The following is a 26,273-nucleotide window of genomic DNA, read 5'->3' on the forward strand; positions in this document are numbered from 1 at the left end:
ATCCAACGTATCCTCCACAACCATCCGGGTTCTGATGGCTACACCCTGTAGGAGTTGCGGGCGATTTCGAACCCGCACAAGGACAACCTCCCACGTACAACGGGAGCGAGAACCACGACCTCGACAAGCCGACCACTATCTCTAAGGTGCAACAAGCAATTCATGCACTGACACGAAACACCACCCCAGGCAAGGACAAAATAAATAACAAGCTCCTGCTCAATCTGGATGACGGCACCATTCAATCTCTTACTGATCTCTTTAATCATCATTGGGAAGCGGGTACGCTACCAGCAGATTGGAAGCACGTGGACATCACAGTCATTCCTAAGCCAGGTAAACCCTCCAGCTTAGAAAATATGAGACCAATATCACTGACTTCATGCCTAGGCAAGCTCCTGGAACATGTCATTCTGAACTGACTTGAACCTTACCTAGAATCCAGCGACCTCTTTCCCGAAACAATGTTCAGATTCCGGCCCCACCTTTCTACCCACGACATCCTTCTTCAGCTGAAGGAACAAGTCCTTGAACACACCTCACCACACAACACCGGAGTGATTCTAGCACTCGACCTCAAAGGCGCTTTCGGCAATGCGGCTCACGACACCATCCTTACAAACCTAAGTCTCATGAACTGTGGTCGTAATACTTACAATTACATACGCGCCTTTCTAAGCAACCGCACGGCCACAATAGGCATTGGCTCACTCAGAACCCCGACGCTACCTGCCCGCAACAAAGGAACCCCACAAGGTGCTGTTCTATCACCCACCTTTTTCAACATTGCTATGATCAAATTACCTAACAAACTCAACGCAATACCAGCAATCAGGCGTGCAGTATACGCCGATAATATCACTATCTGGACGACCACTGGTTCCGAAGGTGAGAAACAAGACGTCCTCCAACAAGCGACCGACGTCGTCCAGCAATACGCAAAAACAAGTGGTCTCCGATGCTCCCCCGATAAGTCGGAACTATTAGTCGTTCGACAGAAATCACGAAGAAAACTCAATGAAATACCCCACATCACACTCACCCTCGATGGCAACGAAATATTCACAGTAAACCGCGTCCGCATCCTCGGCCTCCACATACAACAGGACGGCGGAGGCGAATACACCATCCAACGTCTCAAGCAGACCACCTTCCAAATCATGCAAATGGTCAGCCGCATCACCACGAAACAATACGGACTGAAAGAAGACAACGTAACACAGCTCGTCCAGGCCCTGATAACCAGCCGCATTGCCTACGCTGCCCCGTATTTACCCCTCACTCCCAAGGACAAAGATCAGTTAGACGTACTTCTGCGGAAAGCATACAAGTAAGCGCTCGGCCTACCCCTGGGAACAGCCACATTTAAGCTCGAAGCCTTAGGAGTCCATAATGCAATAAGAGAAATCATAGACGCCCACCTCACAAGCCAACGAGAACGTCTAGCCCTCACACCAACAGGAAGAACAGTCCTAGCGCGCCTAGGCTACCCCACACACGGCAAAGGCCACGAACAAGCAATCTATCTGGCCCCTAACATCTGGGAGCACATCAAGGAAGCTGCTGTTCCCAGAAGTATGCACTCGGAACATCGCGCCGGTCGTCGCCAAGCTCTCGCAAGGACTCTACAGACAAAATATGGCACTCTCTCCACCACACTATACACAGATGGCGCGCAGTACCCCCAAAACGCAGCCATGACGGCCAGCGTTGTCGACCATAACCTTCAAGAGGTGGTCTCGATGACGGTCCGCATTTCCAGAGCCCTCGTAGCGCAGGAGACAGACATCGCCTTGGCCATCACCTTTAGCCTCACCAACGAGCACGTCACAATAATTACTGACTCCCAGACAGCTTGCAGTAGCTACGCGAGAGGCAGAATATCTTCCATCGCCCACCGACTCCTCAAACAAGCCTCCCAATTCCCGGCCATTGAAATAGTATGGACTCCAGGACACGAGTCCCTCCGTGGAAATCAGCGTGCGCACGCTGTAGCCCGAGCTCATGCCTCCCGGGCGCCACAAGAGAGGGATACGGTCGCATCTATGGAGCCCGTACCTTTACAATACAACGCCATACTACAACACCACAGATTGAGCAGACGACAATACCCACCTCCACACAATACCCTCTCACGTGAAGACGCCGTAGCGTGGCGACAATTACAAACCAACACATACCCCCATTTAAGCAAACGCAATACACCCTACAATATATTCATACAAATGTCCCATTTGTAACGACTACGCCCCCCTATATCACACCACATGGGCGTGCCCCTACGTGAAAGCTGCCCTGCAAATACCCAACCCCACACCCGAGCAGCGGGAGGCTGTGCTCACTAGTTCGGACCTTCGTAACCAGCAGCAACTGGTGTGGCGGGGCCGAGAGATAGCAAGAGCCGCAGGAGCCCTGGACTAAGGGCGCCTCCGCACACAAGCAGAAAGACACCTGTTTGTCCTTTCTTTTTTTTTTTTTTAAATAAATGTTTTCCTCCTCCTCCTCCTCCTCCTCCTACAAACTGCTTCCATTACAATCGCTGACTTGGGCATGTGACAATTTCTCAACAAACATCGCCTGCCAGAAACAGAAAGTTATCTTCGCCTTGGTAACACCATCAATGCAGCTGTGCACGCTTTACAGGAGCGAAAACGAAAACGAGGAGGAAAGTCCGCTTTGAGTGCGAGTTACAACGCGCGAGCCGTGGCCGGTGCGCTCTCTGAGTTAAGCTAGTAGCATTAACTTGCGACGCGCTTAAAAAAACTGTGGAAATGGTCTTGCCGTTCCAGCAACACATATCAGCCCCTCTGTTTTCGGTCGATTGCTTTCTTCGAATGTGATGAGTCTATATCGTGAAGCGATAATACACAGATCCACCCAGACGCGCGACTGCCCACTCTTAGAGCGGCGTACTTTGTCATTGTGCGACGCTGCTCCTCGGTGGGCGAGTAAATTATCGCTTCACAATAGAGGCACAATGAATCCCAAGAAGGAAGACAACCGACAGTTCAGTGGTTGATGTGCATTGCTGGAACGGCAAAACCATCACCACATTTTTCTCGAGCACGTTGCACGTGAGAGCCAGCAAGTCGATCCGCAGAGAGCTCCGGCCACGGCTCACGCGTTGACAGTCAGACTGAACGCGATAGTACCTTCTACGGTCATTGACAAGTCAAGAATGCGAAAGACGATTCTCCCCACAGAAGTTTGCTATATCTGCTTTCCGTCCTTTGGCACTCGAAAAAAAAGTTTCTTACTCTCTCACAGACACATAGAGAAGGCACCGCCTCCCTTAGTGGTATACAAGCTCGCCGCACTCACGCTCTAACAACCAGGAAGAGCTGTAACAGGCGGCGCGAACGCTAAGAAAACTCGCTGCACAAACGCACGCGCGAATCGCGGAGAAGAGGCGATACAGCCGCAGCGGCGATACAGCCGACGAAGAAATGCGGCCCAAGAAATATCATCGGCACAGTGCGGGAGTTTCTTGGTTTTACAAACCTGGCTAGCCACTTGTAGAAAGAACACCACACCGATAGGACCACAGCGGACTCCCCGACCTCAGCGGAATCCCCGGATCCCCCGAGGTCTAGCACTACACGCACCCAAGCCACTAACACCTTGCGGCGGCCCTTTCCTCGCAATAGCTCCACTACCCTAACCTCCCTACTCTATCTCCCGTCATCCCTCTCCCAAAGGTGATGAGCCGTGCTACCAATGGGGTTGCAGAAACTGCCACCTCCTCTTCCTGCCTACTCTTCCTGCCTACTGAATACTGTTCACGTTAAGGCAAACAAGCATAATGCGCACACACGTCCGCGGGGCACGGTGACAGGCACCATTCCTTGAAAATGGCACGCTCGTCGCCAAGTAGCATGCTGTTCGCATATCTGCATAGCGGATGGGCAACAGGACGGCCTAATGAACGATGATGATTGGTACACGATATGAAAGCGAAAGCGCTCACCTGCTGCCACAGTGACGTGCCAGGTGTTGCGTGACGGGAGAGGGCATCGGTGTGACGCCCCTTCACCCTCGCTCTCGGAAGCCTGCGTTATCCGCGCATTCCTTAACCGAGCAAGCTCTCGCCTGCGTTCTAACTTCGCCTCGGTAATCGGTATAAAGAAATTAATGTGTAAAAAAGAATAGAATATATTCGAAAGGATAAGCGTTGGCGGTAGTGAATTTCGAACCTACTACCCCTTGCTTAAAATCCCAGTGTCTTACACACTGGGCTACGACAGCGCCTCCTAGATAGCAGGCCTGTGCACTCTGCTTTATGACATCATGCTACTTGGACCGAAATTTACGTTGCCAAGCCTGGCGTGACGAAAGCGGTGACGTCAGAATCCCCGCGGCTTAAGGCTGTTTCACATGGCGCGATTTTCAGTCAGCGACACAGCGACTTCCATCGCTCAGCGACCACCGCGACGTCGTGGGCTCTCCGCGACTGGATTCCAACAAGTTGGTCGCGCCGTCGCCGAGTCGCAGCAATCGGCGCGATGTGGGAGGGGCAATGTGTGACGAAACAAAGCGTCGTGAAAATAGGCGCTTTCCTGTTTTACCGCGCGTTGGTAGCTCTGTGGAGAAATGTCGCACGCCAGTTTTAGTTATGTTTTAATAGGGCGTACCCACCAGCGCCTGCGACTTAGGAGGTTCATAAACATCTTGCTTTTCTTCCGCTTACACAATTCGTTTAAAAGGAGAAGCTGCACGCTATCCAGGTCGGGAGAAGGACGCCGCTTCAACATAAGGCATTTACCCACTTGATCGCCACCGTCGTCAACCTCTTCATCGCAACAAATCGTGCCAGCTGCTCATACATGCACACTCAATAGTAGCGTGTTCTCCTGCAAAAGCAAATACTCATCCAGGAAAAAAGTTGTGGCTGCCATAGTAACAACGAAACTAGAGTGTACTAAACGGAACCACCCCACCGACGCCACACAAGCCGCACGCTCATACTTGCGGTGTTGTTCAGCGTCTTACTCACCGCATCTGCAAGCTGTCGTAAAGTCTCCACGCTTTTAAACGTTGAAAAATGCTGTACTTGTTCTATTATCGAATAATAATAGAAAAATTCGAATATTTTGCTAGTTTCCATGTTGTTTTTATTTAACGATGCAGGCAGCAACCTTGCTCATCGCCATCGCTGAGACGGAAATCGCGCTGCCGCGAACGCATGTAAAAGCTGTCAGCGAAAATCGCTCTGCGACGTGCGCGGCAGAACGATTTTTTTCACCTCAATCGCGTCATGTGAAACAATCTTTACTCGGAAGCGTCCCCATTAGATTCTATGGCAGTCGGGCAAGGTAGCATTACGTCACGGATCGAAGTGCACGGACCTTGTGCTATCTAGGAGGCGTTGGGCAGGCGTCTCAACGCGCTCGCTTGCCCGCGAGGAATTGAGAACTCGAAGAACCCCTAAGCGGCGTTCAACTGGGCACTAATACTTTCGCATTCACAACTCATAAGAAGTGCTTTTAAGTGGCCTGGTATCTTTATTTCTTGCTTTACTAAATCGCTGCAGATGGCAAGCATTTCCGATTTGGTCGCGAAGGTATACACAAATATTATTTGGCCACCAGGTTGCCTTTCTAAACTTAATATGGTAATGCATGACGGCGTATACTCCGAACATGCCCGATTTCGCGAAAAAACTGTTTAGTTTTTCCTGCTGCTTCATTTGTGCCATTACTAAAGCATTCTTGATAAATTATAATGTGCGGTGTAATGACATGGATGTTAAAATTGTTTGATATTAATTATAAGAAGGCTGTACATTATTGGCGAACTATTCGAAAAGGTTTCGACATATGATTCGATTCGCTTCTGGCACTGTCGATTCGGATTCGATTTAGTATCAAAAATTGCTATTCGCACAACCCTAAATATGAGAAAAACAACTGCACATACATATAGACAAGCTGTAGTTCACTGTCAACACAACACAGTGAAACAATGTATTCAATTTTTACAAATCTAGTCGCCGTCAAGCCAAGCGTCTATCCCTCTCTGCGACCGACGCTTCACTCAGTATTCGATTCCAGCGACTTTCGCGAGGTCCTTGTTTAGAGCAAGACTTAAGCGCGGAGTGAAACCGGAGTGCGTGGCTTACCAATAGAGGCGGCACCCTCGCAGCCTCGCAGGGGTGTCTCGCAGCGTGACGATCGCCGTGGCCTACGTGATGTCCGTGACCAGCCTTAACTGGCGTGAGGCACTCAAGGCCGTGCGTGGAGCCCGGAGTATCGCGAACCCGAACTTCGGGTTCCAGAAACAACTGCACGAGTACGAGTGCAGGAAACTGTATGAGGTGAGTGGTGTCCTTACTCTCTTTGCGTGACACTGAGAAGCCCGTACCTGCGACAATTAAACTGCCACCTGCCATCTGCTATCATCCTTTCGTCCGATTAAGCTGCACCGAAAGCAAAACACCCGTGGTTCGTTAAGCAACGAGGCCTACCTGCAGACGCGCCTTCCGAAGGTATCAGGTAGTATATGCGACGTCCATTATAATTTTAAGGCAACGCTTGGAAGCCCAGTCGTATGAATGACACGCGTCCTGCCATCGAACACCATAGGAGACCATCGAATATCTTTGGAGACATTCGAAGAATCGAGTAACAAAATAGGCATCGCGGCAGCTGGGTACTTCTTCGTCGGCCAAACTAAACATGGAAACATCGTCATTGGAAAGTCAGCAAATGGATTGAGCTAGCAGCAATGTCCCTCAGCGTACGTTGGCAACCGAACAATTTACACAGCAGTGCTACAATTCTTTTTTGTCGAGTCAATCCCTGCACGCATTTTGCGGCAAACTGCATGTAAAAACGATCACACCACCTACGCTCCCTAGTCTCAGACCAGGGTTCGCGGCCATCCACTCGCAGCAAAGCCGTCGCGAGGCATAACTGTCTGCCGCCGCCACCGCAGCCAGGAGCGCAGCCAGGAGGATGGGAGAAGGGGGGGGGGGGGGGCACGGGGCACTTGCCTCCCCCCCTCCATCCGCCGGCTACGCCACTGGCGGGCATCTCTCTCTCTGAATGCGTTGCCCTCACAAAACGCAGGAGCGCAAGAGGCTACGGCAGAAGTTCCCGCGCGAGAGCTTCTGTGAAGACGAGCAGGAGTGCCGCAAGCTACTCGCGGCCTACCACAACTCGGTGCGGCCCCTGGAGCCCAGTCCGAGCATCTGCCGGCGTTCGGGCACCCAGGGCTTGACACCACCCTCGTCGCCCCGCAGGCGCCGCCACCGCAGCCCGTCTCCGTCGGCCGGCCCCTCAACGAGCTACGCCAGGCCGCCCTGAGAGCGGCCCGGACACCCGACGGGTGGTTGCAGCTCGCCGGGCCAGCCTGGTTCACACGGGTGGCCATGCTCCTTCACCTGCACGTTTGACCCGCGTCATGCATTGCTACTACCCGCTAGGAAGTCAGTCTCGCCCCAATATGGCGGCGCAGCGGGCTCAGTGTATGTGTCGGAGGACCCATTGAGCGAAACTGATGCCTTCTCTGTTCATGGCCGCGCTGAATTCGCGAGAGGTCAAGCTGTTCGTCCGACCAAGAAAAAAAAACTGGAAAAGAAACGGAGGCGATTTAGCGTACAAGCTTTGGCTGCCGAAGTTACGCACAAAAGCGTTTTGAGATAAATTAAGTGTAAGATGAAAATGAACAAACGAGTAGCGTCGGACGAAAAGCGAAGGCCACTTCTTTTTCACTGTGGCCATGTTTCAATTTTATCGAACTACCGGCGAAATCGAAACCCCCGGGAAACGCGACGTGCTCGCCCTTCCTTTTTGTTCCTTGGTGTGAGGAAGGAATTCGCATATGCTTTGGCTAAAACAAACAGAAAGCGCGATAACTGCGTTATGTAGAACATCATATTTTTGTAGTATATAACATAAAGCTTGATAGCAGTGACGAGAGAAACGACTATCTGTTTGTAATATTAGTTTCCTTGCTAAAAGCGCTCCAAGCAGGTCGCTTTCTTTATTGTATTGTGTGCGCGTGATATGGTTGTCTCCCTCTTGATTATATTCTATTCTGTAAGCGACGTGGTTAGTCTGCAGGGGTTAATGCAGCTGTCGTAGGTCAATGAATGTCGATCAAAATAGCGTGTTTGACACGGTGTGGATCTACGCGAATTGAGAATGTAGGAACCGGAAAATCAGTGCTCAAAACAACGACGAATGACGTGGACAGGTTGGCGTCTTGCGCATCCGATTAGGCGCAAGAACGTTGGTTCAGAGTTTTATTTAGTGCTGTTTCAAGTTCCCCTAGTTGTTCATGGTTGTTACGAAAACATAGCATACGTACTAGCAATGTAGCTTGTTTCAACGATGACCATCGTTTTGAAGTAGATAGCAAAGATTGTTCTCATGGCAGGCAAAATTATATCAAAAAGGTGCTTAGCATACCTCACCTGCTTGAAAGAGACGCTTGTTGTTGCTAGGAGAGCAAAAATATGTGTTGTGACATGTTCCACTGACGTAGCTCACGCCGCTCATGGGAGTTCGGTTGATGTCAAATCTTGTGGTGCCTTTCTTGTTCGAGACTGCCTCAGTGTTGTTGGTTCGTTTATTGGCAGTTACCGCTGAGTTGTATGATGTTAAGACATGTTCAAGCGGTCGTACGTGAAGGGTGTCGCAATGTAGGTTGACACCCATGTCGGTGCACGGTCAAAGACACTTTGGGCTGCGCACGTACAACAACCGTCCATACCTTATCGCGCGTATCCTTCCTTGAAGGTAGAAGAGGCAAGTGATAGGGGTTGCCTTTGTGCTCAGCCGTGAGAAGGTGCAAGAGGTTGGTGAAAATGTAGTCGCATCAAATACGAGTGCACAGACTCAAGAAGAGAAGTGCCAGAAATTCGACTGGACGAGATTAATGACACGCCACGTAGATCACCATGACATAACATATAACGTTATAAGGCTGCAGCCACAAAATAAGGAAAGGGAACAAAACTCATATATTTAATAATACAAGAAATGACTACGTACTCATAAAGAGTGACAAAATAACTCGTGGGAAACGCCACTAAGTGTACGACAGCTCGACAGCATTCGCTCTAACTCTACTCGTTGCACATTTTACGATGATTAAAACACAATATCTACAGGCCCCCGCGAAGCTAACGTACTCATTTTCCTGGAATCTGGAAAATTCGCGTGTTCCTTTGGTGATTTGCACATCGTTAGGATGAAATCATTGTGTCATGCAGTTATCTAAGCATTTGCGCGAGGTCTAGACCTGAATCCAATTCTTATCGCTGGGACTGCGGTACCTGACAACCTCTTGCACCTACTCTCGCGCCTGAGATTTGTGTGTGCAGGTCCAACGAGTATATTTGTTTGTATTGTAATGAAGAAGATAGCACAAGCGTCGCTGCGGTCGCATGGCTCCTGAAGCGAGGAAGACAAAGACCAAAGGATCGATGCTGCTGCGTTCCTCGCGCTGGCGCTGGCGTATCCTTCCTTGAAGGTAGAAGAGGCAAGTGACAGGGATAGCCTTTGTGCTCAGCCGTGAGAAGGTGCAAGAGGCTGCTCTCTGCGCTGTATCCAACGTGACTGGGATTCTTGCTAAGCCTCAATAAACCCCGTAGCATTTGGTGGAGGTGCAAGGTACCCTAACGACTCGCCCTTGAACTCCGGAGGCGCGCTCTGCCCGCCGATGCCGCCAAGGCCATGCCAGACGATGCCGGTGAGCAACCCACTTCGTCAACTGGACCAGTCACCTGCGGTGCCGTTCGCCGACAAGACCCAGTTGTATTCAGTGGCACCGCTGGTACTGACGTCGACGACTGGCTTTCGTCGTACCAACGGGTGAGCAACCACAAGTGGGACGATCCGACAAAACTCATCAACGTTATTTTTTATCTTGCGGATGTCGCCAACCTGTGGTTACGAAACCATGGGGCAACTATTGCGACATGAAATGACACTGCTTTTGTGGAGTATTTGGCCGTCCGGCTGTGCGAAAGCTTCGCGCCGAATGCCTCCGCCAAAGAGCTCGACAGCCTGGCGAAATTTCATTAGTTATATCGAAGACGTCATCGATCTCTGCAACCGAGTGATCCAAACGATGACCGAGGAAGATAGGAATAATCCTCACGGGCTTTGAAGACGACGCTTTTCAAATGCTCCTGGCTAAGAATCCTACCACCATTGCAGCCGTGGTCACCTATTGCCAAAGCTTTGACGAATTACGCCGGTAACGAGCGCTCGCCCGCCAAGCTGTTCTTCACGTGGCCTCCCTTTCCAGTGAAACTTTATTTGGGCCTAGTTGGTACATAATTCTGAACTTGAACTTAGGGGTCTTAGGTGTTTGCGCTGTAAGTTTAAGTCCCTTTCCAGTTTGGCAGCTGCTCCCGGACAGAATGATGACGGTCTCTGCTGCCTCAAATCAAAGCCTTCATTCGTGAAGCGATGGCCAGCCAGCTCTCGCTGCTCCTTCTCACCCAGGCGAATGCCCAACCTTTGTCGTCGGCCGTGCAGCAGTCCATCCGCGAGCATGTTGCAGAGCCTCTTCCGCCAGTCCACCAGCAACCTCTGGTTACGGCACCGCTGACGTACGCGAAAGTCACGTTGCGTCCTAGACAGACGGCGCTCCTCTATTCGACGCCACAGCTGCCCTACTCGACGCGGCTCTACTCCCTGCGCCTCAAATGCCTCCTCAGTACATCTGGCCGCGAGGTCCCTGGCGCACGCGGGACAACAAGCCGGTATGCTCTGCCTGCGGTCTCGCGGGACATGTGGCACGCTTTTGCCGTTGCCCGCTGCCGCGTTCGGACGACATCCCTGAACCGCACGTGACTGCAGCCCACCAGGATGCTGATTCTAACCCATCGCCGAACTTCTGAACCGGTCGTCAGAACTTCAGCAGCCGTCGTTCACCATCACCGCGTCGCCGTTCGATATCACCGATGCCTTGTCGCCCGCCTTCCAACGAGTGAAACTAAGTGCCGCAGCTCCGGAGGCAAGAGCTGCACGCTTGTAGAAATGTCCAGTACTCTGCAATCACCGCAAAACATTATAGAAATAAAGGTTTAAGGTGCTGCTACAATCTCACTAGTCGACACGGGCGCTACGGGGTTTGTTGGCGGTTAGCGGGAACCCGGTCACGTCGGGTCCAGCGCCAGAGAGCAGCCGAGCAGTTCCAACCAAGCGCCAGCACGAGGAAAGCAGCGAAACCGATCCTTTAGTCTTGGTCTTCCTCACTTCGGGAACCATGCGGCCGCAGCAACGCTTATCTTCTTCATTATAGTATGTGTTTTCGTCAAAAAAAAAATACGAGCGTAGATGAGACAAATGATCGAGAGAAATGCGAAGAGTGAGGGCCGTTCTTTACCTGAAAAAGGAAAACGTTTACCTCAGCAAAATGCTGTCCTGCCTTGTCGCTGCGACGGTGTGTCTCAAAGAGTATTTGTTCCGTTGCACTCGTTCCGGGCTGCTATCGCAAACTGCCGCTCGGTTAGGACTAAATACCTACGACAAAGTGGCAGTTAGTCGAACACGCGAAGGACTTTTCTTTTTTATTATTATTATTTTCGCAGCCGCTATAGGTCGGCCGAGTCACGGGCGATAAGCAAAACACATCCATCGAACACTTCTCTATGGTTTCATGCATTCCCTATATGCTCTGAACATACGTGAGTCCGCTCCGAACGCTAGTATGTACCCCTCGGTAATTTTTCAACGCACCCGTTGTAATATCAAGATGACACGCACAATTTAGAGCGTAGAGTTTTCCTCTCGATATCGCTTGAGAATATATGCCACATATGACGCGTGTTCCATAGTTGTGTGAACTATCCTTCAAAGAAATAAGCTCCCTCGATAAGCGTTTGCTAAGACACCTATGATCGGAAAGCAAGTTGTTTACGTGGGCTTTTTCGTAAGCCACGCGAAAGATATGTAAGCCCACCCTCGCTATTCTTTCATACGACCGAGATTTCCGTAACGTTTGGACCTCCCGAACACTCGACGGGCGGCTTGACGAAGTTCACGCCGAAGACATAGTACAGCAATGGCCAAACAGAAAAACTCAAGGTGTCAAAAGAAAAGAAAAAAATTTATTCAAGTGCCTCGCGAAACAGGGGCCTCGAAGTTATTACAGTCAGTACAAGTTAGCCTGACACCAGATTCAATTCGTGCAGCAATCTCCATCGCGAAAATTTAGAGCCAAGGGAGCTTTTTGACTGTTTCTCCTGTTCGCTAAGAAGCTGTGACCCAGGCTGCCGACACGCAAATTTGTTACAATACTCTCGCGGAAAGAAGAAGAAAGAAAAAGAAAACGACAAACTAGTGTGCGTTTGAAATCGAGGGGCAGAAAATTGCTTCCTGAACACGCAGACGATTGCAAGCCACAGTTTTGCCGCCCAGCGCGACGTTTTTCATGCAACAAATCAGCAGCGCTACAAAACTCTGAGCCTACACGTGAGACACTCTCGCAACGTTCAGCACGGACAGGCTTTAGCTGAGTGAGAGACAGTTATGTTGCATAGGTGAAAGACGGCCGATTGCTCCAAATGCGCCAACTCGAACTGTTTTCTTTTTTTGTTGTAGTTGAATCAGCTTATTGCTTTTTCTCGATCAGCCATCAGCATCTCACTACGTGCTCATTGCAGGCAGGCGTCAAATTCAAACTCGAGAATTGTCCTAGAAAAAGCTGTCCGGCATCAGAGTGTAGCATTACGCGTTTGTCGCAGTAAAGAGAATGAAAAAAAAAATACGATCATAATACATAGACGCTAAAGCTGGCCAAGCAAGCACTCTAACGCAAGCAAGTTAACTCGTTCAGAGATGTAGGATTTGCTGTGCCTTTTTTGAATATAACAAAGTCATTCCTGCACTGTAAATAACACGTTTTTATAGCAGCAGTTTCCCTAAACTTTTTGACTACAGCACCACCAGTCCATATATAAATATATAAAGATATATATTATGTATAGATTAACTTCTATAGGAACAGAGACCATTTGCTCATTTTATCACTTCTGCTTCAGCAGACCTATACTCTCCAGCAATATTATCCTAAGGGTTAGTGACCAGTCCTACGTGCAGTCTCTAGGCACGTACGTCCTGTAGCTTTCTGGCGGCGTCATTAATCGCCGCTTTTGCCAGTTTACTCCTGATCACCACTTCATTCCCTCCGTGCTACGCACAGCCTCTAAACGCTGATGTCTATGGCCAGCCCTCCGCACTGCGGCCTCAAGAATAGAGAGTTCGCGCGTGCGAGTAGATCATAGCCGCTTGTCTGTATGTAGTCTAGCTACTTTACTTCCCGAGAAAGAACTCGGACGTCCCCAGAAGTCCCCTAGTTCGCCCTTCTGGATCCCGCCGGCGCTTCACGTAGAGTGCGCAGTTCTATTGAAACGCGATACTCAGAGCGCACGGCTGGCGGCACTTTTTGCGCCACTGAAGAACAATGGGCGATCGCTGGGAGACTAAATGCAGTCATAATGCGTCACAAAGATAACTGATTTCATTGTGTACCACGATACCTCGTTGTCCCCAGCATCCACCGGTAGCGCGAAAGACGGCGGTAGCCACGCTCTCCGAGTGTCGTGTCTCAATATATAGCAATTAAATATGTAATTTGGCCCGCCACACATAAAGGTTATCGAGAGAGAGAGAGAGAGAGAGAGAGAGAGAGAGAGAGAGAGAGAGCCTGAAATGCAGCTGACACGCTGCGAGTGAAGCCGAGGTGTCATTTTACCATGGGAATTAGAGCAGTTGCGCCCAGCAGCCCGCAGGAGGAGTGTCTCGCCTCACTATACAGGTTAGTAAATTGGGCCATGCAATTCTTGCTCCATATCTCTACCTATGTGCCACAAGTTTTCCACAAACAATTGAATATCGAGACAAGTTTTATCGTCTGCAGCGTAATCCATATTTCAACCAGAGTAAGTAGTCTTTCTGAAAACAGCTGCAGTCGTTTCTTTTTATTAAACTACCGTTCGGCCGAGAAAAAGCACTTGCGCTACGCGCGCCCTCGCACCGGCGGGGCCTTCGTCTAGATACAACAATGCGCTTGCCCGCGGCTTCGCATCTTCACGTAAGCAGCTGCTGGGGCTGCCATTTCAGGAATCCTCTCGATGACCTCGTCGAGCTCGACTGCGAGTACGCGTGTTGCCAAGCTGCAGATCGACCCAACCGACACGCGCGAGCGCTGCTTTCGCGGCCTCGTGTTCAATATTCAGAGAGCAACAGAAGTCGCGAACCTGGTGCACAGTTCACAAAGCTTTTCGTTCGTAAGAACTGTTTGTCAGAGGACGGTCGCCTTCGCTGATCCCTACCACAACATCCTGGCGCATCTGCTTACCGACCACACTATAGCGTATGCGAATTGTTTCTTGAATACGGGCCCTGATGCGGGGCTGACCAAGGCCGCGCGCGTCTGAGCCGCAACAAGAAGTCGGCTGGCTTGAGCACCCGCAATTCAGCCTTCAGACTCACGCGACGGACGTCATAATTTCCTGTCAACCCATTTGAAGCGGCCGTTTCAAATTTAAGGTAGATCAATCAACGGCAGCAGAACGCACTTGAAAGTTGTCACGCGCAAGACGGTAACCAGAGTCCTTCAATACTTCCGCTCTAACTATACTGACATAACTAATAAAGCAAACCGCAGCTGTACTGAATCTGGCGGCACTGCGACTTAATGATCTCCGATGACTGCGCAGATTTTTTTTTTTTTCGAGCTTTGCGTTACGAAAAAAAAAGGCAGCAATTAAACCGCGAGAGCGTCCGCGCGTGTCTAAAGGGTCGAAAAAACAAGGGGAGATGCCGTCGACGGGCCATCGCAAACTGAAGCGAGGGTCTTGCAGTACTCCTTTAGACATCGTCTTCTCACTGCTGTCACTTTTAAGCTCGGGTACTAAATGTGATATACATTTTCCAGTGCGTTAGCCCCCGATTCGAGGCGCTAATTGTGATTAAAACACCGCGTTCGTGTTTATTCAGCTTCTGCAGAGCTCTGCGCTTGTGCTCGCGCGGGCTGTGAATTGTACCTAGTGTTCAACCCCGTGAGCTGACCTCTTGACTCGTGTAACGTCATCGTGAGCAGGCACACGGAAACATGCATCACCCTTTCATTTCTAATGCTCTCAATAATGAGAGTATCTGGTGCTTCCGTTTCTCATTAGTTTAGGCTACCAGTGTACAAGGTTCTGCGGCACAGTGATCAATTTCGACGCGACGAAGTCTAAAGGTTGCTATAGTCACTGTTCGCCGCCTATGTTACAAGGCGCGTCCATGATCACCTGAACGACTAGCCAGGTGGAATTTTGTACAAAGTGTTTTCTTTGCCGTACTGCATCAGGTGGTTAATAACGCACAGCGAAATTTGCGTTTTTGCCTTACGTACTCTATTCGCTTATAGCCACAGCATCAATGTTAAAAAAAAAAAGATAACCATGGAGCATGTACCGTACATCTCGTCGCTTAATAAGTGCGGCAGCTTATCTGTCCATATTTTGACGCTGGCCCGTTTAGCACGCGGACAAAGTTTCATATTGATTTATTTGCCCTTCTATTATATTATACTTTGGGGCAGTGACTTGTGAGACGTATTTTTCTTTCCGGCGAAAAGGCTGAGCTAGACGCTTCGAAATAGCACATTATTAGCACAAAAGTGGAGCATTTTGATTAACCGCGATGTCGAGAAAGAAACGTAAGCCTATAACCTCATACGGCACCAATATCGAAACATTTTCTGCTCTATTGAGATATGTCTCAAATACGACTACAAGAGGCATTACGATGCAATTAAGTTATGCAGAAAACCCGGCATACGTACGTGCTTACTACGACTTCTGTGGAATATGGGCGCACGTTGTTACGTTTTATTATCAGTATTGACATATCTTACACCTCAACGCGAACGCCTGTCTCTCGATCTTCGCGATTTCTTGTTGCGAACAGAAGAAATCCCATGCATCTGCTCCCCGCAACGGTTTCCAATGCCAAAAACAAAAAGCTCCTTCACACTAGCGATACGCCCCCACTTTCCTTGCATGCAAGAAAACTTTCTTGTTGCGCTACCACTCGCTTTGTTTGACCAAACATCGTCTGCTGCTTCGACGCAGAAGCAGCTTTTCTTCTTTTTCTAAATTAGTGCGTAGCGTCTTTTTCACACCCCGTGAGGAGACCTCTTGCAGCCGAGTGCAGGCCGAGCGCTTCCCTGTGCTTCAAGGCAGATCTTGACGACCTTGCAGTATATTTATGTGTAGATCTACAAAGATCATAGCGCGTAGAAAATCTTCCTCGGTTTCCTTTCTTTCCTCACTTTTACTTTGAAAGAAAGAAAAGGAAGAAAGAAAAGCTCCTATATCTCAGTAACTAGCACGCTACATATGTTTAATAACATATACAGTGTATACAAGCTTCTGCCTTGCGATGACTCGACGCGAGACGGGACGGCCTTTTGCCGGCAGACATACAAACGAACATGAAAATAAAAAGCGACAGTTTCAGTCAATATTTCGTGCTGCAGCAGGTACAGAGACGCACATCGAAGCGATAGCACAATAGCGTCGGTGTCCGACGGTAACCAAACGCAACAAAAGATCAAACGCATAAGTTAGCGCATGACGAAATGTATTTTCTCCTAAGAAAGAGTGAGCGGAGAGTGCGGGAGGGATTGCTATTTGTTGGCGCATGACTCTCTGTCCGAATGCAGGCTGTCAGGCACTGAACTGTCCGGTCTACCCAAAGTGTTTGCTGCAGATGCGAGAAAAAAAGCAGACGATACACTAACCAAAGAAGAGGCGCAGTCTGAGATGCCGCAGCTGAAAGGGTCTACGTACTGCACAGTGTATAGCTTTAGCTCCAGTGTTGGTGTCTCCTTACCTTATACTTCAACAAGAACGACAGGCGACAGGCTTCTTCAAACGTGAGGCAAAAGGATGCTGTTGCACAGTTAAGTGGACAGATGGTATGCTAATCAGGAAGTTGAAGGACGAGTACGAAAACAGCTGGTGGAACTGAACATTTCTGTAAGAGGTTGTGAGTGTACCTGCTCTTAAAGAGACCCAGGTCAAGGAGTCCATTCAGCGCTCAGCCCAGCCACATATGAGCATATCGTCAAAATACATCGTCCGCCAAGACGCTGGGGAAGCACCAAAGAATCGCTCGCGTGTATGACTCGCGCTAAGCAGCTGCTGCTCAGCGTGCACTAAATGCGCGTGTATGTATTTACTAGTTTGGCACCGAGTGTGTCTTGAAAAGTGTGACTGCGCTTGTGTAGCTTGCGTCGCTTGACCAAACAAAAAACAGCTCGCAAAACCACTGCGCGTTCACTACACTACGGTAGGATAGGTGCAATATATATTTTTTCTATGGTGCTCGATATCTCACGGCCGCCCACACACGCAGCGGTCTCTACATTGTTCTTGTTTTGTTTGTTTTTTTCTTATTTCCGCTGCCTCGCTGCTGCCGCTGTCCCCCGGTAGCAAGGCCAGTGACAGCACAGAGAAAAGTTCCAACAGCGGCCCACACATCCCACCGAAGCCGCTTTTCCCGACGCCCGCGTAGGCTGTTTCAGCAACGACACGTGTGTGCGCGCAGCAGCTTCGCTTCCTTGTATGCGTTTGCCCTCCGGCTGCGCAAAGCGCACACAATCACTGTAGCGCGTCAAATTTCGTCCACTCATAGGCCGACCCCACTTGCACATAGCGACCGCTCCCAATCATGGCCACATGGGCGCTGCCTGTGCAGCATAGACATGCTAATGTCGAGGCATCGGTCGACGCTTTCCCGAATCATTGCAAAGTGACAGAATAGGAGCGTGCCTGTCACAGCCGGTTCGAAACGACCTGCCATGCTTTGGTCACACGGCCAAAAACGACGAGAGGGACCGAGATTTTCGACACCGCCGCTCGGGCCAGATCCAGTGCCTCGAGCACAAACATGCGACTAAAACAGGCTCGTATTATGCGTAGCTCATTTGTCATGTAAAGGAAATGCATGCGAGTGAGAGGCAATGTCGAGGAAAACAGACAGTTTTCGGCAGCTTTCTCTGCGAGTTAATCCGCAAGTGAGCACGTTTTTGGAGGCGTCGCGCGAGTACCGCACGTCGCTGTTGGCAACGGAAGAGAGATTTCTCGAAAGCTAGGACAGCCTCCTCTTCAATGTTCTCGATGACAACTGGATGGCCCTGTTCATGGCTGACTGCAGAGAGCTAGAGGGGAAGACAGGGAGGCTAACCGGAAATGTATACGGTTCGCCACCCTACTCGCAGTAGGGAAAAAAAATGGGATGGGAGTAGAAAGTAAAGAGAAGATAGCAATAGGGGGACGTTCCACCTAGTTTTGTAACACCGTAGAGCCGGGCCATATACGGCAAGCAAAATGAAAGCGTTCCGCCGTCACGGGTAGGTATAGCCATGAGAGGTAAGTAAACATTGACACCCGTCTATAAATGCTAGGCATTGCGAGTCGGTTGCGTTCCGGTGTTTCCGTATCGTGAAAAACGAAGAGTGAGAGCTTCCCACTTGCTGCCCTCGTCCTAGAGGGCAGTTCAAGTAAGCACGATCAAACGGCGCCTGGGCGCGTGCATGCTTACACCGGTGCTTATGCGGCGGGTATCGCAGCCTATATAATAGCGTGCTCGTGGTTTCCTTTAGCCAGTGTGGTGCACCTTACTTGATGTCTACACAATCTTATGTCGGTGCTTGGAACGTTACTGACCGCATTATAGTTTTGTAGTAGAGTGCGACGCGAACAGGCAGTTGCTTTTTACTGTCTACGCTATATTTACTATCAAAACGTGACAGCCCTTGGAAGCGTCCCTCTAGCGTGCACAACTGGTTAAGTGGTTGTTGTCCATGACTATTAAGGGTTGTGCAGGCACCGTTGCGAACGCTGTCTGAGTGTGTGTGTGTGTTTTCAGTGCTGTAAGATCTGTGTTTCCCGGACAACAGTTACGCATCCTTCGCGAATGTCCAACCCGAATTGCGCAAACGAGTGTGTTTCGTGCAGATTCAAATAAATGAACATGGCCATGCATAACTCGCACCAGGATTCACTAAAGTGAGTGCACTGTTGTTCGCGCTCCTCAAGTTTAACCGTGGTAGTCGCTTAAGCTCGTATCACCAAATGAAACGTCAAAATGTCGGTTATTTATCGGTCACCTTCACAAACGAAAATAGATGAACTATTCAAACACCTGCTGCGCTCACACCATTTCCTTTCACCCGTTCTTTTTGATACGCGAGACTTCGGTCATGCGTAGCGACTTAGGTTGGAAAGTTTCATAGCCTGAGGACCGTCCTTTAAGGTTCAACTTCAAGAGCAAGTAGCTTCAGGACACACTGTGAATTATTGATATTGAAATGAACAGAGTTCACTGCCATAAAGTTCTGATGACCGAGCCCGGTATAATACAATGACTTTTTTCCTTCGATTCAATTCCATTCGTATCATTCGCCACGCTCAATGGTCGATCCCGACTGTGACGACGCTGCGCTGTTTCTTGGGCCATTGATGAAGGCTCAAATGAATGGAAATAAAATGCCGAATATAGTTATTTCATTACTCGACTCGGCAGCCCCTATATACGCCCTTGCTCTTTTAAAAAAATTGAAATTAAGAGCCTTACCTGGAACTCTTCAAGCGACATCGCGGTGCACTAGCTAGAGTACGCGGTTTCTGTAAAAAAAAGTTTGCTTGCGTTGTGATAACGATCGGCAACTAAACATGACGTGCTGAACATGTTATCAACATAATGTTTAGAAGATACTTAACCTTTCGGTGTACCGTCCTTGGTTTCAAGTAATACCTGCAAAGCACATCTGTCCAACAACAGTCGACTTATGCCATGTACAAAAGATCAGCGACCATCTCAACTGCAGCTAAGTCTTCGGTTCAATCAACTTCCTTCCATTTACTTCTGTTTGCAACAAAGAATAAAAATAAACTAAATCCCGCGAATGGTTGGCAAGCCCCCCCCCCCCTTCCCCCCAGTCTTATCCCTTCACCTGCATAAAAAAAACAATACTCATGCAGTTGAGCTTTAAACAGATTACACCAGTGTTTTTTGTTACGGTGCACTACTGTGGACATACAAAAAGCGACCGAGACAGAGAAACACAAAGAATAAAATAAGGTTGTGGTTAAAGATAGAGGTTAAAGAACGGTTGATACTTCTCTTCAGATGCGAACAAACCGCTACATTACTCAACCGCAGACGAGCCGCGATGGCTCAGCACCTGTAGAGTTCCAATGCATGCCGAACATGAGGCCGTGGGTTCAATTTCAGCTTGTGGCGGCCACGTAACAGTGAGGGCTCAGCACAGAAACGTACGTGTGTTAAATTTTGAAGCGCTGTAAACAAAAACAAACAAATAAACAAGCGGATAGTTGACATTGAAGCGGAGCCACATCAGTATACCGCTCGCTCAGAGCCCGAAATCACCCTCGACCGCATATCTGCTCCCGCGTACAGTATTTGCCCATGGTAGTACAAGTGCGAACCCGGTATTTCATTTCGCTCACTTCAGAAAAAAAAAAATACGATCAAGAAAAAGAAAAAAGGGGGAGCGCCGCTTTACCCAGCCCACCGAGGAAACAAGGAAACAACGAAAGGAGGAAAATGAGGCGACATGATTCTCTCCGGAAGTTTACGCATGTCGTCTTTCTATATGTTGGCATTCACTATTTTTCTGTTTTTCGACAAGTGAACTGTGTATAAGCGATCTACCGGCACCCAACGACTTAATTTAATTTCGCACGCCGCTCGAAAGATATTTCTTTATTCTTGTTTCGCCACACATAGCTAGCCCCTACGGTTAAAGAACAAAACAAAAAAAACTTTGTCATTTGGTATTTTGGACCTATAATAAGGGACCAGATGTATTGCGTCGCCTTTTAAATTTCGCTGAATGCGTTACTGATGCAAGATGTCCACTTTTCATTACAGTTGAAACTCGATTTAACGAAGCGATGACCACGCTCAAATTATTTCGTTAAATCAGGAAGTTCGCAAAATCGAGTAAGGAATTTTTCGGTTCTTCGAAATCTAAAATTGTAACGTAGCGACACCCCAAAAGCACCGCGACATTGTATTTGCCGCTAACCCACGCCTGCGCGTGTAAAAAGACCGCGAGGGCGGCCCAACTACCGCCGGCCCTATAGCGCCATCTGGCATGTAGGAACGCTAGCGACTGCCGAGTCCGCTGTCCCGTGCATGGGCGCGGCGTGCAGCCTCGTCAAAATAAAGCTAGGGCCGTGACTAGGGTGCCTAGATGTTCTAACGCGATAGCGTTAGAGCTCACGCTTGAAGAAAAACGCGTCTGCGTCAAAATTAGAAAGAAATCACGGCTTTTTTACTGATTTATTTCTGGAAAAGCTTCGTTAAAGCGGGTTCAATGCAAGCTAGTTTCATAACTTCGGGTTGATGACAACATTGAACCTTATGGGTACTTGCCGGGGAATGGAAATTTCTTCATTAGATAGGGAAGTTCATAAAATCGAGTTTCGTTAGATCGAGTTATAACTGTACTTTCTTTATTCTTATTTTTAACGACACTGATTCCCACGTGAGTTGAATAAAACCTTGCAACCTTGTCTGTTGAGTATAAATCACCGAAAGCCCAGGTAAAACGACTTAGAGGGGCAAGCTGGGACTGGGACCAGAAAGTCAAACTCGCTTATGGGGATATTCCCAGCAGGGACGAACTGGAAGCAGCTCGGACCGGTTGACGCCACCAGGAAGCAGCTCGTAAATTCAACACGAACCAGTTCCCGCTGGCTTGCATTCTCCCCTTGGAAATTCACATGAACACAGGAGGACTGGCTTGGTGAAGAAGCTGACAATGGCACACACGAATGAATTTTTAAGTTGATGAACAACTTCTGCCAAATGTTTCGAAGCCACTGCACGAAGAATCGAGAAGCGCAAGGCCCTCTTGGAAAATGCCCGGACCATGCAATGCCTTTTGTAGTGCAAGAATCTGCCCCTCTCTATACTGGTAATTTGAAAGCGTTGAAAACTTCACACAGTCGCTGGTAAAGAGCCCAGCGACAGCTCCGGTGACGCGCCGAATGGCTTCGAAACTTCTGTCAAACACTTCACTGCACGACCTACGTTTTCATTCTATGTTGTCTTGTGAAAGCCAATTCATTGGTCGTGCTATCCCTTGAAGCCGTTAATTCGAATAACTGCTGCAAGCTGTTTCCCTTCAACGCAATGAGCAACAGAACCGGCGCGGTTTGTTGTTTTATGCCACAGCTCATCATTAACGCTAAAACGCTATGAGAAGTACATGTCATTGAAATCATGCGTTTGGTTGTGATGGTTTCATTATGCAAACACATTTCGTTAGTTTAATCATCTTGCTGATACTGTCATATGCACTTTTTTTTTTCGCTCTCCTTTGTTCTAAAAGTCTCAGCACAACGCTTCACCGACTAGCTGCAGAGCACCAGTAGCCTAGCGAGGGAGGGGGTGGAACACCGGGCACATGACGCACCCCCCCCCTGAAATTTCACTCTTAATATGCGGCCTTTCCCGCTCCGCTCCCCTCCCTCCTCCTCCCCGTCCACGGTCATGTGGGTGCCCCTGCCCTCCCTCCGCCCCCTCCCCTAAAAAAAAGAAGAATAATCCTGGCTACGCCACTGGAGGCAGAGCACTGTAGCAGTAGTTTACTCCGCACATCGAGAGATACGTTCCGCCTTGCCATATACAGTATATTCGGTTTGGCGGGTGAAGGCTCCACCGAAACGTCAAACCCGCTAAGCGAAGGCGAGTCAGCCTGTGGGCTTCGCCATGGGTGTGCTGCTAGTTGAAGAGTCCCTGAAGCACCTCACGCCGACGCTGCGGTTCCTTTGTGTCCGAAGCTCCTTTTCCCCTCGCCATCATGAGTAGCGCTTCGGATGGCACTCGGCCAGGTTCCAGATAGCGCTATGGTCGGCTTGATCATCCAAATGACCGGCGATGTGTTTGCGAACGTGCTCTCTCAGTTATCGTTAGTGTTCAAAACCGCATAATGGTGGCTTTCCTCTTCAGTGACGTCACAGACGGCATTCTTACGCAACTGCAACGATTACATTTTTCTATAGGGACCCCTTCCGCGAGTCCAGCCGCTTTGCAGGTGCAAGATCGAGGACATTTCCTGCGCTCAGTGGCTGTCGGCGCCCGCCTAGAACGTGGCAGACGCAGCTTTTCGTTGCGTTCACGAGCCTGTACACGCACAGGGTACGCGAAAGCACTTTAGGCCACGGCTGATTTCGCACAGCGCAATCTGTCCGAAACGATCGAGTGTACTTTGGACCACGGTCACACCCAGCCCGCTCATGCTCACGAACATGTGCGGGTGCACTGCTGCGCGCTCGAACAAGCAGAGAGTCGTCTAAGCATTAGCAACATATGTGTTTAAAAGAACAATAGTGGGAAGTCAGGATTTAATTTGGAGCGCGTGCCGAACAAGCGCCACTGCAGCATCACAGCTGTGGGACGTTGTGGACCAGCGTGCATACGTAGTGGCGCATTTTTGCCCTAAAAATGAAGGAACAAAGGATGTGCGCGCGACTCACTGCTCGCAAGACCATGTTCGTTCACGCAGTTCGTGCCGCCCATTAAAAATTTTTGGCAATCTGGACAAAGAAACAATGCGAAAGAGCGATTCAGTTTACATTTCTTTTTCTAAAGAAATGTTCAAACACTAACAGGGCGCATGAAAACAAGAGAGAGCATTTGCAAGAGCTGCATGTTGTTAAGCTATTTGTGCCGTCTATAAGGCGTTGCTCACGCGGCTGTCATTTCACGTGTTGTTGGTGTTTTTTTTTTCTTTTCCGAGCTGCAGAGTCTCAGTGTTTCTTGCGTCCATTTGTACTGCAAAAGAAATGTTTTCGATGCCCGTTCGCAATAAAAGCTTCCAAGGTTTCATTTGTCTCAAATCTGTGTCTAGATGTACGCGCTGCGTTTTTCACCTTTACGTTGAGGGTAATCACATAGATAACACGTGAGGGAGGTTCCAGGCTATACAGCTATTAAGGTTACATGAATTCTTCGATCGGTGCAACCCGGTAAATTGTGCCATAATTCATTTTGTGCATGCAATGAGAGCGCCGACGCTAATCCGAAGGTTCAAGAAGCGTTCTTTCTCTTTTTATCGCAGCAGCAGTAACAGACAATTTTTTATACAAGCCTGCTTTTCCAGGGTTATGCGCACGATATTTATTCAAAAGCTTTTGCAATTATTTCGATGCTTAAAATGATGATGTTATCTTTATGAAGCAAATGGTGGCCGTGATCTTCCCTCAAACTTAAAACGCTCAACGTAACAGTGAAGTTAAATATAAATCTGCGAGCGGCTCAGTATTACACATATGCTATGCAGACTGACTTGCCACGCATGTTGTTCACGTGATACTCTTCATCTATTTCGCCACAATGTAACCGGCAGAGTAATAGCGATACATAGGTATATATAAAAGCACGACTGATAATGCCAGTTTATATATATGTAAAGCCTGTATAGCATATGTGTAACCCCTCGAATCCCCGTCTTCTCGTTCACACACACACACACGAGCCTGTATATATATATATATATATATATATATATATATATATATATATATATATATATATATATATATATATATATATATATATATATATATATATATGTGTGTGTGTGTGTGTGTGCGTGTGTGTGTGTGTGTGTGTGTGTGTGTGTGTGTGTGTGTGTGTGTGTGTGTGTGTGTGTGTGCGTGCGTGCGTGCGTGTGCGTGTGTGTGCGTGTGCGTGTGCGCGTGCGCGTGTGTGTGTGTGTGTGTGTGTGTGTGTGTGTGTGTGTGTGTGTGTGTGTGTGTGTGTGTGTGTGTGTGTGTGTGTGTGTGTGTGTGTGTGTGTGAACGAGAAGATGGGGATCCGAGAGGTCCGATTTTTATTAATCATATCATAAGAAGCCAACAAATACACAAAGGACAACATAAGGGAAATTACTTGCACTTACTAATTGAGTTAAAGAAATTGGTAAGAGCATCACACGCGTAATGCGAAGACATGGGTTCGTATCCCACCTGCGGCCAGTTGTTTTTTCATCCACATTCATTTCCCTTAACTTATCACTTCTTTAATTCAGTTATTAAGTACAAGTAATCTTAATTTCCCCTATGTTGTCATTGGTGTCTGTTTGCTGGTTTCTTATGATATACATAAATGTATATATGTATCTTCGCTGCTTATTAGGCTACGCTTTCTGGCGCATACCAAGTACACGGATAGCTTAGTTGAAGAATGTCTAAGGCAAAGCTAAGGTCCGGAGATCGTGCAACCGCTAGATGAGATCAGGCATATCGTGTCACACGATAAGGACGTTAGAGCTTTTCCTTTTTCTGCTCGTGAGCAAAACTCGCGGCGCCTGATTCGAGCTTTGCGAAGCCCGAAAGACTGCAGGATAATTACCGTGCATTGTACACGTATACACACTACTGGCTAGACGCTAGAAGACAACGCGAGGAGCAACAAACCACACCAGGTCCGCATTATCCCGCTGCCGCCTTGATCCACCAGGCTCCAACTCGCGGCGCCCCCCGGCGACGGACGTGCAATTTCCTCACCGCCGCGCGCATGGCGCCGAGCCACAGCTCCTGCGCACATCCGCTTATATTTACCGCTTTGTAATTGATACTTGTGCGCACAGATGCTGTGAACGGTTGATTACTGTCAACGGTGATACTCCTCTGGAGAATAAATGTGATTTCAATTGTCGAATGGACTAAATCGGACCAACAGGCTTAAGCGGTTGCAGGGGTCCTGAATTAAGAGGCCTCGGATAGACCTATATTATATACAAGCGGTGTAGATTCTTTCTTTATAATTTACCTACCCGTCACACTTTTTTTAACCTCTTATCTGCGCTAGCAAAACTTGGAAGCTTTGTCTGTTCAACGCTCCGGGTTGTATTAAATTTTTCCTCCTCCCATAAAAAAAAATTGACAGCCACTTAAGTATGCTTACGTGATTTGAATGCAGAAGCATTAGGACTTGTGCAAGTTATCAGCCTAAATTAAAGCTCCACCTTAATCCACATTGTTCTAATGTGTACCAACCTTGATTCACCTTAATCCACCTTGCTCTAATTGTACCAACCTTAATGCACCTTGAGCCATTTAAATTCACCTTAGTCCACCTTAATAGACCTTAGTCCACCTTAATCCAATTTTGGAAGCGGGCCACGGCTTCCGTCCGACGCCGTGGCTGTTCACCGTGGGATTTCGCACTGCGAGCCGCAGGAGGCCCAGCGCCGGGAACGTGACGTCATCATTT

At 48.7% G+C, this 26,273-nt stretch overlaps 1 protein-coding gene across 1 annotated transcript in view; it reads left to right on the forward strand.

Moving 5' to 3' along the window:
- LOC126546262 (dual specificity protein phosphatase 22-like) overlaps positions 1–23,882 on the forward strand; it is a 104,318-nt gene extending 80,436 nt beyond the window's left edge. Inside the window, exons 5-6 of the mRNA XM_050194413.3 lie at positions 6,142–6,313; positions 7,068–23,882. Of these exons, the coding sequence (XP_050050370.1) occupies positions 6,142–6,313; positions 7,068–7,304 (409 nt within the window). The 3' untranslated portion in view covers positions 7,305–23,882. The remainder of the gene's footprint in view (positions 1–6,141; positions 6,314–7,067) is intronic.
- Positions 23,883–26,273: the final 2,391 nt, after the last annotated feature.

Source organism: Dermacentor andersoni, chromosome 1 (assembly GCF_023375885.2).
Source record: "Dermacentor andersoni chromosome 1, qqDerAnde1_hic_scaffold, whole genome shotgun sequence".
Taxonomy (NCBI): Eukaryota; Metazoa; Arthropoda; class Arachnida; order Ixodida; family Ixodidae; genus Dermacentor; species Dermacentor andersoni.